Source organism: Condylostylus longicornis, unplaced genomic scaffold (genome assembly GCF_029603195.1).
Source record: "Condylostylus longicornis isolate FDR11 unplaced genomic scaffold, ASM2960319v2 ptg000010l, whole genome shotgun sequence".
Classification (NCBI taxonomy): Eukaryota; Metazoa; Arthropoda; class Insecta; order Diptera; family Dolichopodidae; genus Condylostylus; species Condylostylus longicornis.
Genome location: NW_026577979.1, coordinates 16,574,073 through 16,593,196, shown reverse-complemented (window position 1 = coordinate 16,593,196; position 19,124 = coordinate 16,574,073). Strand labels below are relative to the sequence as shown.

Here is a 19,124-nt window from a genome sequence, read left to right as displayed (position 1 = left end):
CTTCTGATACTAATTTTTTCATATTTTAAATTAATATTTTATAAAAATATAAAGTATTTTTCAAGTTTTATTTTTTTTGAATTATTCTATTAAAAAAAAAATTACCTTAATTTAATTTTAGATATTTAACTACTAGAATTTTATATATTATAATTTATTGGAGTTTTTGTATTTTATTAATTCTTAAATTTGTAAATGTTAAAATTTTCTAAAAATAATTTTCTTTTCAAATAATAATGACTTTCGTAAATTTATATTGTTAATCTATAAAAAAAACATCGTTTTATATTATGCGTAAATTAAAAATTAAATGATAAAAAAAACATCTTTAATATAAAGGTGTTAAATTTTCGATATTCGATTTTCATTATCTAATATAATTAAAATATAGTACGTATTTATGTATAAATGTATATTTATTGTGTTTTAAATGTACAATATTCACTTTATTCAAGTTATTTAATAAAATTTGTTTTTCCACTATAGATACATTAAGTGAAGAACATTTAAAATTTTTTACGTACTGTGCATGTTATTAAATTTTAAGATATTGAATCATATGTTAGTTGGTGGAACAGCCGAAATTATAAAATATAATCATTATAATAAGAAAACTTAAATTATTTCCTCAGTAAAGAACATCTTTAAATATTGGCGCTTTTAGTCGTAGGGTGATCGTTTAAATTTAATAATTCGAAATTAGAATTAGTTTTAATTTCATACTGTAAATCAAGGAAGAAGGAGCTTCTTTTACAAAATTTTTGAACATTTTCAACCTTTCTTATATTCCTCAAATATAATATATTTAACGTTTAGATTTTTATTTTTTAGTAACAATGCAGTAAAATTAAATTTTAATTAAGAAAAACATATTGCCAATATTAATAAATTTTTGTAATTCAGTTATTTTAAGCATTTATCGTAAATTTTTTTAAATGTTCTTTTATCTTAACTTAAATTAGTATCATAAGCATTAATATTTTTTAAAAAAATTCGAAAATAAATTGTTTTTTATTTTAAAAATTTAAATATACTTAAATATTTTTGATATGTTAATGACCCTTTTTAATTCTGGGTTAATTTAAAAAGTTCTATGAAGGCACAATTGGTTTACCATTTTTGATTAATTATTTTTTTTATTCGTGAAAAATTTAGGTGAAAAATTTAAGAAGTCAATCATGAATTTTTAATTATGTTAACATTAATTAATTAATGTAAATTTATTGAAATATATTTTTGAAAATAAAAATTTTGGTTAAATTTCTCTAGATTAAAATTAAAAATTCACGATTGAGTTGGGTAACAAAAATTTTCAAAATTATTTTCATCTTATTTTTCATTTTATATATTTAAATATCTTAAAATTTAACAATATAATAATTAAATACAATTTTTATTATAACTTAAACGTAAAATATTTTATAATTAGTGAAAAATTATTTTAATAGTCTTTGGTTAAAAGAATTTTCATTTTTTATTTAATAGGTAAAAATGTAGTACATTATATATATTGTCTTTTTTTTTGCATTTATATACAAAACATAATAATATTGTCAGTTCATTTTATTAAAATTTATTAAAACTATTATACAATAATATGGTATAAGATACTCTGTTCTAATTTAAAATATAATATTTTATTTTATTTGTACCGACAATAAAAAATGGCAATGATAATTATGCTATAATTCGCGGTAAATAGAAATAAAACTAAAATTTTTTAATCAGTTTTTCAAATAAAATTTACAAAATTGGAATTTACAATTTGTGGCTAGAACAAGTTTTAATTTTAATTTTCATTCTTTCACGTATGTATTATTAATTCAAGAACATATTACATAGAAAGTAATATATAGAATCGTATATTAGAAAATTTTGTAATAAAATTGTATTATTCAAATTTTTAAAAACGTATTACAGAAAGCATAATTTGCTTTTATCAAATAATCTTACCGCAAATTCTTTAACGTCAAAATTTTGATTTTAGTCTGCAAACTGTCTGAAACTAAAACTTTTACGGACAGAAATGTAGTAAACTTTTTACCCGTAATTGACTTTGAATTTTGATCATCCGTAAACGTCAAAAAAAAAATTTTTTTTAGATTTAAAATAATTTTATACTTACATATTAAAAATTAATAAAAAAAGTATTTTTTATATTATTTTTAACGTAATGATAGTCACTCAATACATCAAATTTATTTACTGAATTACTACGTCAGACTGTCTGCATGTAAAACAAAAAATCTACAATTTTGACGCTTAATTGACTTTTTTTAAACGTTTAAGAATTTAAACTTTGACTGAGAGTAAAAACGTAGTAGAGTATCCGTAAACTCAGACAACTCAGATTTTGTAAAATTTGACGTTTAAGAATTTACCATTATTCTTGTTCGTCTAACAATATGCCTTCAATTTAATTACATGTTTACAAATTCTACGAATATAAGAAAGCAATCTGTTAATTATACAAATTTTATATAAAATTTTTAAATTGAATTTAATATTTAAATAAAATAAAATGTTATTTGTACATTCCGAATTAATTAGATGAGGTTTTTATTACACATACATATTTTAATATTGTGTTTTGAATTAAATTAATTTTTATTCAATCATTATTGTAATTGTTGCGAATGTTACATACAATAATCAGAAGTAGAAATTTTTAAAATCAATAAGCATTGGTTGTATATCTTAATGGCAATATTATCTTGTAGGTAATATTGCTATTAAAATTTTCTTTAAAAAGGTTTTAAAAATTGTATGTTTAATTTGTACTAAGTAGGATATGAATAAAAAGAAACTTAGGCAAATGATTTAAATTTTTGACTAGAAATAATTATAATTCAAACATCATAGTGATGTTTAATAATTAAATTTTGTGTTCCTTTTGCTTTAACCATTTTTGCTTTTATGGGTTTATCTAAAATGAAATATAAATTAATAAAAATTAGCAATAGGGACTTTGTTTCTTGCATTAACAATCTGTTAAAATCAATTACTCACATTCAAAAAATTAAAAAACTTTGTGGTTAAAACATACATTAGAAGAATGTTTAAATTTTATATAGTATTTTAAAAGTCTTAATAGACATTACTATATTATTAAATGTCAAGTACGCGATTTAATTAATTTGTTATAATATTGTTAATTTAAATTTGACACCATTTTCCAAAAATCAATGACTTACGTAACATAAATTTCATTCCAAATTTTTATAATTTTTTTTACGTTTTTTCTTTTTCTAAAATAATTGCATTTAAATTTCTATTGAATTTATTAAATGTAAAATAATTTTAATAAACTAGGTAACAAGTATGCGTCCATCTTCATTTTGTAATTCTTTACTACTTTTACTATAATCTAAATTATTTGTTTCATTACTATTATTATTATCATTATTGTTATTATTATTAATATTACTATTTATGGTTGTCGTTGTATTGTTATTATTATTATTATTAACTACAACACTATCTTTATATAATTTTTTATAATTTATTTTGTTATTATCTATATTATTATTATTATTTTGTGATGGTAAGTTAACTTTTAATATTTGATTAGTATTTAATAAACTTAAATTATTATTTTCATTACAATTATTATTATTACTATTAATATTTGTATTATTATTAATTAAATTATTACAATTGTTATTACTAAGTCTTTTACATAATATTTTTGGTGAACAATTATCGCCAACACCTCCAACACTTATTGTTGAAGAATTTGATATTGTTCGTTTATTTTTATTATTATTATTATTTGTGCTAATACATTCTGTTATACCATTTGGTATATTTGAAATATTATCAAATATTTTATTATTGTCATTACTAAATGTTGTTAATGATTTAACAATTATTGGACTTGTAAACGAATATGTTGTTGGGCATTCAATTGTTTTTGTTGTTTCCGTTGTTAATAAATCATTATTAGCCATTGTACCACATGGTACTAATTCTTTACTTGGTATTGGTACCTCATATTGATTGCTTGGATTTGTTGGTGATTTATTGTCTGTTGGTGTTGCATTTGCATCATATAAAATTTCTAAATATTTTGGTGTAATTGTTTGTGTTGATGAAGCTGGTGTTAGGATTGCTGGTGTTTCCAAATTTTCTAAAGATCTACAATTATTATCTGAAGCCGAAAATTTATCTGAATCTATAAAATAAAACATATTTTAATTGCGATAGTAGTAATTTAATAATAATTTTAAAATGTATTTTTAAAAGATTATTTAATTGTAATTTAAATAGATTTTACGAAATCTTATCGAATTAAGTAATGTAATATGTTGATAAAACATAATTTGAATTCTACTCAACTTCCCATGCATCGTTGCTGGTAATAAGAACGATAAGATTTCGAAAAATTCATTTTCATTCAATTCGAAATTTGCAAAACTTAACAATCATGATTCAGAACATTTGAACAAGGTGTAAAAAAATGAAATAACAACAAAATAAAGAGAGTGAAGTGGTTGTTATTTTAAATAACCTACCTTCGAATTCAATATTGTGATTATGGTTGAAATCTGATCCCAGATATGAAGGGTTAAAAATGTCACCTAAAAAACGTGTTTCATTTTTTCGTTATGATTTCCAACTATATTTTAATGTTATTTTTTAAGACGCAAACAAAACAAATGATTATATTTAAAAGCAATAATGTGATAATACATGTATACAAGGTACTTTTTAAGTTTCCAATTTAAATGATTTTCCATAACAATAATTTTTCTTTACAATAATTATCACATGCATTTACGAAATAATGAATTTTTTTCCAACATGCAATTTAATGACTTACCATTAGGTAAACGATTACTATTTTCATTACACAACAATTGATATGATTTACTTGTACTTTCTTTTAAACACTCCAAAACTTGCAAACAATATCTAAATGTTGGACGATTTGCTGGCCTATAGCTCCAACATTTCAACATTAATTGATATCTGAAATTATAAATAAATTAATTATTTTATCAACTTATTTTTTTTAACAAATTTACAATTCTCTAGGACAACCAGTTGGTTTTTCCAGTCTTCCACCATCTCGAACATAATCTAATACTTCAAAATTATTTCTAGCTGGATATGGTTGTTGTCCTAAAGTCATAATTTCCCAACATAAAACTCCGAACGCCCATATATCAGATTGTGATGTAAATACTCCATCAACTAAACTTTCAGGTGACATCCATCTAACTGGCAGTAAACCTTCGCCAACTTTTCGATAGTAATCATTTTTGTATATATCTCGTGCCAAACCAAAGTCTCCAATCTTAACGACTCTTTCATGCGGATTTAATGATGATACTAAACAATTTCGGCACGCTAAATCACGATGAACGAAATGCATTTCTTCTAAATATCGACAGCCGGATGCAACATCGACACACAATGATACTAAATCTAGTAAATTTAATGAAGCTGGAGCACCCTAAAATAATAAATTGAAAATTGTAATCAAGTATTAATTTAAATTCATAATTTTTTTCAATTTACATTCTGCGGCCTAGATGAGCGCAGGTAACTTAAGAGATCACCACCTTGCATAAGTTCCATTATTATATATAGTGATTCACAATCAAAACAAACTCCAATTAATCTTAAGATATGTTCATGCTTAAAATTACTCATAAGTTGAGCTTCTTGAAGGAATTCAAATTTCTCTTGTTCCAAAGCACCTTTTCTAAGGGTCTTTTATGTTTGAATATAAAGACTGAATTTTAAAATACAAAATAATAATGAATTTACAAAGTTACCTTAACAGCAACTCTTATGTTTATATGATCATCAGACCGTACGATGCCCTCATAAACTTCACCAAAAGCTCCACTACCTAAGAAATTGGTCATCGTAATTTGATCACGTCGTATTTGTGGGAGTAATGCAACATCGGCATCTGTTAATGGATGAGGCATATAGAGTATATTGGTTTGTTGAATAAAATTCCCACCTCGTGGTAATTCACGTAAATTAGCCAACTCAACGTCCATGAATCGATTATTCGCCTGTTGGAGGATCTTCTTTGGTGTTGTACATCGGCGATGAACTGTTTTGCATGGTAAATTTGATTCGTTAGTTAATTAAATAAAGTTGATTTGAACATTTTATTTTTTATTTTATATAAAAATTCTTACCAAAAACAATGCAGCTTATTATAACAACAAATCCACATAAAAATATTGGAATTCCAATAGCGAAAACTAAAGTTTCATGTCGTTGTGGGGAGCTATAGGGCTCGCTAATAGCTTCTGTTTCCTGACTATAAGGACCCCATCCATATGAATTTCTTGCTCTCACTCTAAGTGTATATTCATTTATTTTACTATCATGTTTAATGCAATGATTCTCTGTAACATTACAGTAAATAAACCATTTTTCAGACTTTTGTTGAGGTTCTTCAACTGAACTAGTATGTTGTAATATTGATGTGTAATTATCATCAGCATCGGAACTGTTATATATAATGACTTCGGTGCTATTATTTAAATTTTCAAGGTCTTCATTTTCGTAGTCATCATCTGATTTTTGTAAAAGCGATGTATCTTCAGCGGATCTTCTTGTTCTTCGACCATTTGACTTTACAGGCAAAGCTTCTAAATTGTATTCCTCTATAAAAGCACCATTATCACGTGCTGGTTCCCATGATATTTTAATAACATCTCCCCCAACAGGAATTACTCTAGGTTTTCCCGGGGAACTTGGACAATCACCTAAAGTTTCGAAAAAGAAGCGATCTTCAGGTGGCCAAACATATGATTTTTCATGCTTTGAATAAAATAATCTTGCAGAAAATCTATACGTAGTCTTTGGTTCCAATTCTGATATTAAATAGTTATGTTCATTATCAATATTTAAAAAGGAAAGGTCGGTTGAATCAAAAACAGTCATTACTGTTCGATTGCCTCTTATGTTACATTCGAGTACGTATTTACTAACATCTTTTGGCGTTATCCAATGTAATTTCATGTATGTCGAACCAATTTCTTTTATGGTTATATTTTCGGGTTCATCAAACATTTCAATTTCTACACGTTCACTTGAAGTGTATGTTGTATTTGAAGAATAGGCTAAAATCCACAAAGTGTATTGATGACTTGGTAATAGTTTTGTTAATTTGAATGAAATTCTTTCGGGGTCCAATGGATCAAGAATAAATTTGTCTTCAGTTATTGGGCTTTGATGCTTATTACTTTCTGTTTCGTAATGTATTTCATACCAGATCGATTCGCTATTCATTTCAAGTGGTTTCAACCATGTAACCATAGTTTCTGTGGGACTAATTGGCTCTGCTTCGAGATCTCTGGGTGAAGATGGTGGACCTGGAGCTGTTAACAAAATTATGTTTTCACTTTCAAACATTTTAAGTCCTAATCGTTCGGCATAATAATTAGTAACAGACACTCTCACCATGTATTTTGTAAATGATTTTAAATTTCTTACTTCAGTGATTGGCTTATAAGCTGTAATCATTTTCCATTTCGTTGTATTGCGGAATTTTGGATCAATAGGGGAATATTCAATTAAGTATTTTATACCAGTCAATTGCAATGAACAATCAGAATAAGGCTCAAGAAGCGGTAGTTTCAAAGTTAAACTGTGCTCTGTTTCTTTTATGAGTTCAGGAATTTCTGTACCGCTTCGAACTTGTTTTGGTAATAAACATTGCATTTCTGGATAGCTTTGATAATTAAATGCTAGAGCATGGGATATCTTTTTGTTAAAATTAACTTGATATTTTAATTTATATCTTGATGATCTTATAATGATTGTTTCGTTTCTAATTATATAAATGTTATCGCTATCTTTAACAATCTGTCTAACTGAATTCTTCATATTTAATGAATACTTTTCTTTGGTTAAAATGCTACACATTTTTGATTTTAGTCCGTACATGTACATTTGATCATCAATATGTATTAAAACTAAATTGTTTTCCTTCCAACTAGGAGTATCTAACAGAAGAGTTTTTATTACGAGTGTTCGATTACATTTTGTTTTGATTTGATCTTCTAATTCCATTTCAGCCTTCTCATGCAAATCGTATTGAACTAACCTACCGTATCTCGCATAAAAATTGTCAAATTCCAGCCAAAACAATTTTTGGTCAAAAGGTGATATTGTAAGATTTCTTATGTAACTTGAGCTTGAATGTAATTTTTCGCCTAATAATGGCTTGCCTTCAAACTGATTTAAATCTAATCGATAAATTGAACTTTTTAAGCCATTTTCGATTTCAGTTTGTGACCAATAGATAATTCTTTGTATCCAATCTACGGTTAATGACAAAATTTCATTATTTATTACAGCTAATTTAATTTGTTTCCTATCATTAGCTTTTAGTGAAACTAAATTGTTATCGTCAAACCAAAAAATACGTTTCTCTAGTTCAATATAAGCTAAGTAATTTACTGGATAACCTGTATGGATTATCGATCGCGTCATATTCAAGTCTAAATCAAATTCTTCGATACGATTTGATTCGGCAATAAGAAGTTTTGGAATAGGTTGTTCTATACTTGAATTTACATGAATAGGAAATGTTCTATTACCTCCTTCAACAGAAGTGAAGGCTTGAATTTGGAAATAGTAGGTTATATTGTTTAAAAGATTCGAAATGGATGCGAATTCTTCTTTAATGTTCTCTAAACGTATATTTTTCTCTGTTCCATTTACTTTATACCATCCATAAATGCTATAAGATTTTATTAAACCATTTGGTCGTTCTGGAGGATTCCATCTTAATGTCGCTGTAATATTTCTACCTCCTGTGAATGGATTATGTGAATGCGTAATAAATATACGTTCCTTGGTAGGTTCTGATGGTGCAGCGGCTGGAGAATATAAATCAACAGTTGTAAATTTAGAAGCAGCCCAATAAGTATATGCTCTAATATTAATATTAAGTGCAGTATACGGCATAATCTGTCCGGCTGAATAATAGAAATAAGGCATTAGTGTATCGTTTGGTGTTGCTATTTCAATAGTATCATTTTGAGGTTTTACTTGAATTTTTATTTCATAAAATACTTTTCCATAATTTACTGTATAAACTGGAGACCACGTTATATTAAATGAGTTCCACAGTCCATCAATTCGTACAGAAGAAGCGTCAATAGCTTCTGGGATAACATTCAATTTTTTCCTTGATATTCCTTTAGGGTATAGACGATGACTGGGATCCAATACTGATACCGACTGCAACTGTATTACCTTGTTTTCATATAACAAATTTAATTTCGCTAAATTTTCGCCGGAAATATCGCCAACAATTACTGTCGAATTATTTTGCATCCATAATAAGCGATCACTAAAATGTGTAAGAAAATTTGAAGGTGAATCTTGTCTTACAAGAAATGTTCCTAATGGAATTTGTTGAATTCTCCGATCTTCATTCCATTTATTTGCCATGTTTGCTATGTATAAATCTGGGTTATCACCATAACGACGTCCTATCCAATACAATTTTTCATTTTCAATATCCAAGGTAAGTCCCATTATGTATCCAGTGCTATGTTGGAATGTTGTGTAGTGTATTTTGTCTTTACCATTTAAATGACATGCTTCTATACTATTTCCCGTTGAATAATAAATGTGACCGTTAAGAGAATCTATTCGGATCTCTTTAACTGAATACGTTGGAAGTATATATTCACGATTTTGTCCATCAAAATTTGATCTAGAAATCTAAATGAAAAGCTTTAATTTTTAAAATGAAACAAAAAAGATTTGGTAATACTTACAAAACTTTGTGTTGGACTGGACCAATATATTTTTTTTCCAATCCAATCAATACCAATATTTTCAACTTCATTTGCATACCAAACGTTCATCACATTATTGGCTGTTCTATTTAATATTGTTAATTTAGAGTTACTAACGAAAAATAGTAAATCTTCAAACCACTCAATATCAGTAACATTTCCATAAGAAATATCAGAGAACGATTTCAACAATGTAGCATTTTCACCAATAATATCTGTTTGATAAAGGCCATCGCTGGACGACCAAAACAGATAACGATCTTCACTAGATTTCAATGTTTTCGCTTTAAACTCAGTACTATAAGGACTATATCCACTTGATGTATAAGCGGCTGCTAAAAATGTGTAATTTGTATCTGGTTTTAAATTATAAACAGTGTACTGAGTTTCCGATATATTCACAAAAGAATGATGAACTATTGTATTATCCATAACTTTTAAAACATACTCCCATTTTTGCCATGCACCTTTACCTTGGTGACCTAATAAATACGGTATATCCCATGTTACCTTTGCAGTTGTTGAACTTAAAAGTGCTTGTATTTCCCTCGGCGGTGAGACTGGAACAGGAATTGGTTGTGATGATGGTAAATTGACAGCTACTGATATAAAAGTTTCATTTTGTATTATTGGAAACGAATTATGATAATATTTGTCTTCAGCTTCATGACGATCTTCAGTAAATAGACTTATTCCATTTGTCCAATAGAATATACCATTCGCCATTGCTAATGATTTTACGACAGATAATTGTGGTTTTTGTGTATTATTACGAATTTCTTCTTTACTGTTACCATCGAATGACACAGAGTATATGTTATTATTTGCTAAAGCTGGTATTAACAATTTGAACTTGTTGAAATCAACAACAAAAGCCCCTAAACTTTCACCTTGTAACAAATGGGAAACAGTTGTTGAACGTTTAACTCCGTTTGAAATATCAGCTAAATCCATTTTGTAAAGACCAGCATCCATAGCTTGATAACCAGGTATAATCCAATATAGAAAACCATTAACCGGATCAACTTGAATATGACTTGGTTTGGTTGATAAGCCGGCATAAGCTACTGTTAAGCTGCTGCCATCAAGATTACAACGTGATATTTGATATTGTGATTTCTACGTTTATGAAAATGTAAATTCTTTTAAAAATGTGATTTTTTTAATTTTAAGAGACAAATTTTACCGAGTGTTCCAATTTTGCTAACATATACAAATGATCATTTAACCAGTCAATGGTTAATAAAGAAGGCACAAAATTGACATTCTCAGAATCAGCTGTTAAAATGATTTTTGTTGGTCCATGTACTCCTAAAGTTGTTCTAACTACTCTTTTTGTAACATCCGATATAAAAAGTAATGATTTAGCAATATGAATTGCAATGCCCAATAATTTATGTTCGCTGTGATAAAAAACTTTTGAATTTCCACTTAAAATATCAGCATCTTGAAACATTACAGAATATTCTGTTCCTAAAATTAATTTTGGTTCCGGTTCGTTTTGATATAGAAGAGGAGCATCTAAGGTTTTAATGCTACGTTTTGCTTTTGGACCCTCACCAACAGCGTTTCTCATTGATATTTCAATTGAATAATTTTTAGCCGGTTGTAATTTATCAAATATATAAAAACTGACATTTTCAGACGCTGAGATCTCCTATTTAGTATAATAATTAAATTTAAATTTTCTATTGTTCTAATTTTAGAAAATATATTTTCATAGAATCATAAAAGGAAATTAAGTGCATAATAGTGGAAAGAAGAATATTTTAAGTGATGTGTAATGTGAAAAGGCCATTCTCTGTAATGCAAAACAACACAAGTGATTTATTTTTCAAAGAAATGTAGGCACACTTCAGTATAGACAAGACGAAATTTGAAAAGTAAATGGTTTTGTTTTTTCCCTTTTTTAACGTCACAATGTGCTAATGCATGCATTTATAGTGTGATATAATTTAACATTTGTATGTATATGTGTGTAAAATGAAAAATGACATTTTCAAAACTAATGATATTCAAGCGTTAAAAAGATTTAAATGCAGTATAGTTTTTAAATATCAATAATACAATGAGTTTCAATTCTACGACAACACTATTCAAATACTATAACGTTGTATTTTATGTCATTATTTTGTTTCAAGTACAAGCTGTTATAATATACTTGATTTGCACAAAATACAGCTACTATAATTTTCAATTATTTTGTGTTTAACGCTTTCGGGAAATTCGGCGCCAATTATTATCGCGTTCCATTCCAATTTTCACATGTTTTTATTGGAGAAATAAGGAAGCTCGTACAGTAAAGTATGAACTGTTTTCACTTGCATGATATAATTTTTATTTCATAGCAATTTCACTTTAAAATGCGAGTGTAACCTACAAAGTATTTGTAATTTATTAAACAACATGCAAAAAGCAGTTAAATTATCAATTTAAAAACAACAAAAACATTTAAATCTTTTGTTTATCGCCCTAAAATATGCCATAATTTATGTGAGCGTATAATTTTGTTTATCGCATCGCAATCATGTATGCATACTGTAGGATCACACATAATTCACAAATACTGTTATTAATATTCGAAAGCAAAATTTTATATGAAATGTAGGTGAGTATGTAATAATATGTAAATATGTATGTTTGCATTCCTATATGTATAAGTATTTATTAAAATTGAGATAAACAAAAAAAAAACTTAATACAAAAATTTGTTTGTTGTTAATTGTTGTGAATGAAAAACGGATGTAAAATTAACATGCAGAGATGAAAAGATAAAAAGATCCATCATGCTGATTTCATATTGTCATTTATGTATATGCTGATATTATGTATAAAGATTTATAATGCGTATTTACAATATTCTACCATAATATCGTGTTAAAATGTTAAAATCAATTATGTTATGCACTATTTTTCAAACTGTAAGAAAAGCAATAATTTTTTATTATAAAAAATAAATTTCGATAAGAAACTTCTGTTTATAGAATATTTAATAAATTTCGAAAATTAAACAAGATTTGTTCAGTTTTTCGGAAATGTGCGTATGGTACATGTGTATATTTTAAATAGACTACAAACTCAATATAGTTTTTGAATAAATACTTAAGAATTAAGATTTTTATGAAAGACGATAACAAGGAAATTAAAACATTGTACAAAAAGTATGCAAAAACTGACTACTAATTTCGAGAAGTAGACTTTTACTATTTATTAGGTTCAGAATATAATTTCGAAATATTTTTTTTTCAATAAATCTAGAATACAAACTGTAGCTTCATGCCGGGAAATTATCACTGAGTGCTCCTTAACAATAAGAATAATTGAAAACATAAAAAAGCAATAAATGCGAATAAAAAAGAATGGAGGCGAAATGACACATTAAGGCTGTAACTTTGTCAAAATTTAGAAAAATTTAAGGAGTTTTGTATTGTGTGTAGCAATTGTTATAACTTTTTGTGAAGGACCTGCATAAAACGCTTAGTTCTTCTGATTTTAATTTGTCTGAATTTCCGATATCAATTTTCGAAAATAATTTACATTTCTTACTCAAAATTAATCTACTTTTTAATATGGATGTAAACTATACATATTTTATGAAATCCTGCGTATATCCTAAGACAAGTGTATTGCAATAATTAATAGATAATGTGTCAAAATACTGTTATTATTATATTCATTTTATAATTTTAATATTTGTACTCATATTACAATTTTTCTCAAATTCTACTCTCCATATACGTATAAATATGTATGTGTAGATGTAGTTCTGGTTTATGTACCGGAAATGTCTCCAATGATTTTTTTTTCTCCCTAAATAATAATAATTTATTATTTGTTTTTTTACTTTTTTTTCATTTAGGTTCCATTGAAAAAAAAAAGCATAGTGCCATTGTGTTATTATTTTTGTTGCGTTTGGATGCTGTTTCAAAATTAAACCCGCGTCCTATATGATTTTATTATTATTTTTTTTTTTTGAATAACAACGGTACACATAACTGTATATCAGGATTTCTTTTACTTTGTAAGTATTATAGTAAATATTGTTGTTATTTTATGTTGCTATACTACTAACGCATATTTATTGTTGTTCCCCCCTTACAATTATGTAGAATTTTTACATAAATTTGTGAATTTAACACTCTATAACTTATGTTTTCGGATTAATTTTAGAAATTTTTTTTCTTTTTTGGAAAATATGTATGTATGTTTGATGGCTGTTGATGATCAGCTAATTAGTGACAATTTCAATTGAAATTGAACTAAATTAAGAAAAGCAACAAGAGAAAAGAAAAATAGATGCATTCAATTCTGTGAAAAACTGGACCGATGACTTACTTGAAACTGAATGTTTTTACTAAAAAAAATATTTTTAGTAATTGATTTATTTAAAATAAAAATATAATAAGAGAATAGAGAAATGCTAATTGAAGTAAGCAATTTGAATAGTATGGAGACTCTAGTAATAAATACATTTTTAGTATTGTAGAAAACGGAAAATTAAAATAAAATTTTAAAAGGAGGGATGATTGAAATGTCAAAAATAAAAATACTAAACATAATTGTTTTGTTGCTTTGTTTTTGTTTAAATGATGTTTTCTGTCAGTTCTTATTGTTAAATGTTTGTTTGTTATTAAATAAATGAAGAACGCATAATTTTACAAATTGCATGTAGAAAAATAAAAGAAACTAAAACAATAAAATTATTATTTTTAGAAAAATGACTTTTAAATAGAATTAATTATTCTTTAATTATGTATACAGGAATAGAGACACATTAATCACAGTGTAAGTAGGTATGTATATAGATATACAAAGTGGGGTCCTGAATTGCCAAAAGGGAGGAAAATTAATGTAAAATATTTTCAGGTAATAAGAATTGTGTACATAAACTGTATAACAAGATTAAGCACCAAGTTAAGTAATGCGAAGTTATAAGTTCTAAAAGTATGAATCCTGATCTTTGTTGTTAAAGAAAAGCAGTTGAAATATTTTTTAATATTTCTGTTTATAATTTAAAGAGGAACCGAATTATGTTAAAAAATATAGTAGAAATATTGTGGAACACTCTTTTTTAGAGTTAAAGAGCAGTTACAGAACGCATCAAAAAGGCGTGCTATGTTGAATATTTAATTCTTAAACTGTTTTGCATTAAACGCTGTATGTTCATAGTGAAAAAATCTTACACCTATGTGTATAGTTTCGGAAGTTGAATATAGTATGTGTTAAAAGTTTTGTTCATTATCAGAAGTTTATTATATGGTTAGTATATTAGTGCTACAAAATAATGAAATTTTAGTTTTTAATTAATTTAGTTATTTTTGTTTTAAAATTAACCTTAAATGCAGAATAATAACCCTCGGATGATAATAATTTTATTTCCAAAGAATATGATAATAATGGACCATTCGGAAATGGACCAGGTTCCCATGAAACAGATATCCTTGTATGATCAACAGCAACAGTTCTTACAATTATTGGTTGTGATGTTGGTACTCCTTCAGCTAAAGTACTTATAATGATGCTTTGATGTGATACCAAAATTTCTTCACCATTTGGGGACAGTGGTATAGAAACACGAAACTAAAAAATTCATAATATGGTTTGCATAAATATTTCTGTTATACTATAAAAATATTTAAAATTTACCCTATATTTTGTATATGGTTTTAAACCATCTAAAAATATTGTTGAATTATTATAATCAATACTTTGATTTTTACAAAATTTCCAATCTTCATCTAGAGCTTCATAACGCCATTGTACTAAATAACTGCTTGGTGTATAAGTTTCATGTGTTAATGCAATCAATTTTACTGGAACTTTCCATTCTAATGATAATGATGTAGCTGTTAAAGTATCAGCAACTAAAGCTGGTGCTGGTGGTATTTTAATTTCACTCCGTAACCATTTAAAATATCGTTTTAGAGCATTATTACAGCCCATAGTACAGTAAACATCTTTTAATTGAATTAAATCATCATCGGTTTGATTCTAGAAAATTTTATTCAAATGAATATTAAAAATGTTCATATTTTTAATATTATAAGTGAAAAATCCCATTGGAAAATGTAAAAACAATGTTTAATATTTAGAATGAAACTTACGCAAACTATTTGGCAAGAGGATAATAAAGCTGATTCCCATAGTGAACAACCAAGATGATACTGAAATTAATGAAAAGAAAATAAATTATATTCAAATATTTTTATTCAAATAAAATTTTTTGAAATATGTACAATTGTCATTGACATTATAATTAATAACCTACTAATGATCGAATATTGTTAAAACAATTTTAGACATTAGATTTCAGAAATTATGGAAAATTTAGAAAAGAAAGGGTGCGTTACCTGCTTAAGACTTGAAACCCATAATATTTGTTATAGATTTCAGATGATATTGGGAATTCTCATGTTTTTGAGGCACATATTGATTGATATGTGCATTAATATGTGCAAGTTTACATTTCCGCTTCGAATATTCCTCATAAAGTCGAAACTCAATACGGAAATAATTATTTGAATAGGGTTAATTTTGATTTCTGTTAAAGTATATCAAGCGTGGAACAATAAAATATTTGCAAAATTATTTTCTCCGATTTAGTCGTAAGTACTCAGATATTATAATGATGCTGTTCTTAATTATGAAAGTGGGAGCTCATATACAAATATTAGCATTTTATTTGAATTTATCATTTATAATGTAAATTTTCACGTAATAACGTTATATACAGAGTAAAATACTTTTTACCTCTGTGCGAACTTGTGTTGTAAAAGAAATAGTTCAAAATTTAATATTTTTCGACCTTTATTATTTCTCTTAGTTTTTATAAATATTTTGATTTTACTCTGTTTTGGCATTTTCAAACATTTAAAGAAAACAACAAAATAGAAACTATTTTCATGGGAAGACAAACTATTTAAAACGTTTCTTGGAAGTTAAAACATTAAGAGCTCCTTCATTTCAGTTAATTAAACTTATTAATTATAACAAAATCAGAACATCCCATATTGCCAACACCCTACTGGGTACCTGTAGTTGCGTCAAATTTAGTGCAAATAATCTATAATGCCAACAATCCAAAATCGTGTCGGTGAGTTGCTGAGAGCTGTTTGTAAATGCTTTTTTGTTTGCATGAAAAATTCTACATTCTATCGGATGAAATCTGCTCCTGCCATAATTAAATATAGGCTGTATACACTTAAAATTTAAGTTACAAAAATGTTTATAATTACAAATGGACTTTCACTGTCTCTAGCTGCAACAGTAATAATATTTCCTGATAGTATTCTGAAAACTTAGTAGAAAATTTTTGTGTTTTTGTTTTTCTTTTATTTTGATTTAATTTTAAATAACAATGAAGAAAATTTAATCAAAAGGCATAATAATAATTTTCGAGAGTAAAGTGTACAAAATGAATAAAAATTTATTGTAAATTTAGTGAATCATTGACCTTTTCACTTTGATTTAATTTTTTTTTTCTCTTTTTTTTTGTGTTTGTGAAATAATGAACAACAAAATTTTGATTTTTAGGGAAGAGAGGGTTAAAATTATCACTTTAATGATCGCTTTTCTCGTTATTGTCGCTGGATTTTGTTTTTCTTTTTTTTTTTAGAACAAAAGCAAAAATTAAAATCAAAATAAAAGGAAAAATTTTAAAATGTTGGTTGAAGGCGTTGATTAAATTTTATTGAAAAATTTATGCTTTTAAGTTTTGTATTTTTTTTTTTATACCATATACAGCTATTTTGATTTTATAATATTTTTAAGTAAATTTGATTTTTATTTTCGGACATCATTTATTAAATTAACAAGTTTACAGGCACTTCCGAAATATTTAATGAAAAATTGGAAATAATTTCCAAGAAATTTTAACATCAGAGGTTAATACTCGTATATTCTAATAAAAATGTTGGTATAAAATGTTGACATTTATTATATTGTGCATTTGTTTAAAGTTTTTTTTTTTTGTTTTACAATAGAATTGTTATTATTTTGTAAATTTTTGTATTATTTTGGTATTTTTGTTCTTCCAACAAAATTTAAATGAAATTCCCTTGATTCTCGGATGTGTCACTCATATAACAATATTAAATCAAATATTAAAGCTTTGATTATCCGACTATGTAAATAGTGATGAGGAAAATAAAGGCACATATATAATCAAAATTGGAATTTATAAAATTCTAATTTATTTATTTGTTGAAAACAACTATAAAAGCATCCTATTTGCTGCTTGTTTTACTATGCATATAGTGTTTTTGCGGCACCTTTTGAAGTTTACGGCTCAAATATTATGTAAAATAATATCTCTAGCATGGATTCTGCATGGTACATGCTTTTAGAGGGGATCTGATGTATAATTTTGATGAATTATACCTAAAATACGTTTCTTGTAAGTTAATAATTATACAAGTTTCAATACCTTTAAAATACCATGATCATAAGCACTTGTTTTGTCTGAATATGTTTGATTATAAATCTGCATATTAAAATATTAAATAATAATAATAAGAAATTTATATTCAGTCGGCTTCTCAACAGAGTCTTATAACTTTTGAACTTGATTAAAATAATCAATTAATATTTCTAAAATTAAGTGTTAACATGTTGGATTGTTCATTAACACGAATATAATATATTAAAAATCTATATAATATATTATACAGCATAATACAACAACAAAACCGTTTTATGCAACAAAATTTGAACAAAGGGTGTATTCGCATATTACGTATTGTAATTTTCGCATTCCTTAGTAATTTTTTTTTGATAAAATCTCTTTTAACCTATTGCCGCGCATATATACGAACTGCTACAAATTTTAAAAATTTGACCCTCCCTAATTGATACCACTAATGTATTTGTCCAAAACCCATGCATTTATTTGACCATTTTAACCAGTTACCATTAAGTTTTTTTCTTTCCTTCTTTTAAAATTATAGTGCCCGATTAATATTTTAAGACCCATTCTAAATAACCACTTTCAACTAGAACTTTAAGTTTTAATGTGAACTTCCACAGAATGCCAACGAACTGCAAGCTAACACCAATTTGTATTTGATTAGTAAATTGGTTATCAATGTGTAAATAATATAAGCAGCTTATTTCAAAAGTTAATTATATATAAGCAGCTATTTCCATTCTTTATTTTGACATAACAATAAAATGGCACAATTATATATAATATAACCGTATGATTTTAACAATTGTGTTAACAGTTATATATATACTTTAGTATAAAAGTATAATATTAAAAATATTAATAATTACAATCTTGGGCAGTGTTAAGTAGAAACATTTGTATTCTAATCTAACTAGACTTCCAGAGAATCT

General features: G+C 26.1%; 1 protein-coding gene across 1 annotated transcript in view; it reads right to left on the bottom strand.

The window, feature by feature from the left end:
• Positions 1 to 2,862: 2,862 nt before the first annotated feature.
• LOC129618938 (protein sevenless) overlaps positions 2,863 to 19,124 on the bottom strand; it is a 78,858-nt gene continuing 62,596 nt past the window's right edge. The window contains exons 3-15 of the mRNA XM_055533971.1: positions 15,893 to 15,952; positions 15,435 to 15,779; positions 15,123 to 15,368; positions 10,975 to 11,445; positions 9,768 to 10,907; positions 6,162 to 9,711; positions 5,978 to 6,073; positions 5,784 to 5,923; positions 5,524 to 5,718; positions 5,028 to 5,458; positions 4,823 to 4,971; positions 4,515 to 4,580; positions 2,863 to 4,174 (exon numbers count right to left, since the gene is read on the bottom strand). Of these exons, the coding sequence (XP_055389946.1) occupies positions 3,309 to 4,174; positions 4,515 to 4,580; positions 4,823 to 4,971; positions 5,028 to 5,458; positions 5,524 to 5,718; positions 5,784 to 5,923; positions 5,978 to 6,073; positions 6,162 to 9,711; positions 9,768 to 10,907; positions 10,975 to 11,445; positions 15,123 to 15,368; positions 15,435 to 15,779; positions 15,893 to 15,952 (7,755 nt within the window). The 3' untranslated portion in view covers positions 2,863 to 3,308. The remainder of the gene's footprint in view (positions 4,175 to 4,514; positions 4,581 to 4,822; positions 4,972 to 5,027; positions 5,459 to 5,523; positions 5,719 to 5,783; positions 5,924 to 5,977; positions 6,074 to 6,161; positions 9,712 to 9,767; positions 10,908 to 10,974; positions 11,446 to 15,122; positions 15,369 to 15,434; positions 15,780 to 15,892; positions 15,953 to 19,124) is intronic.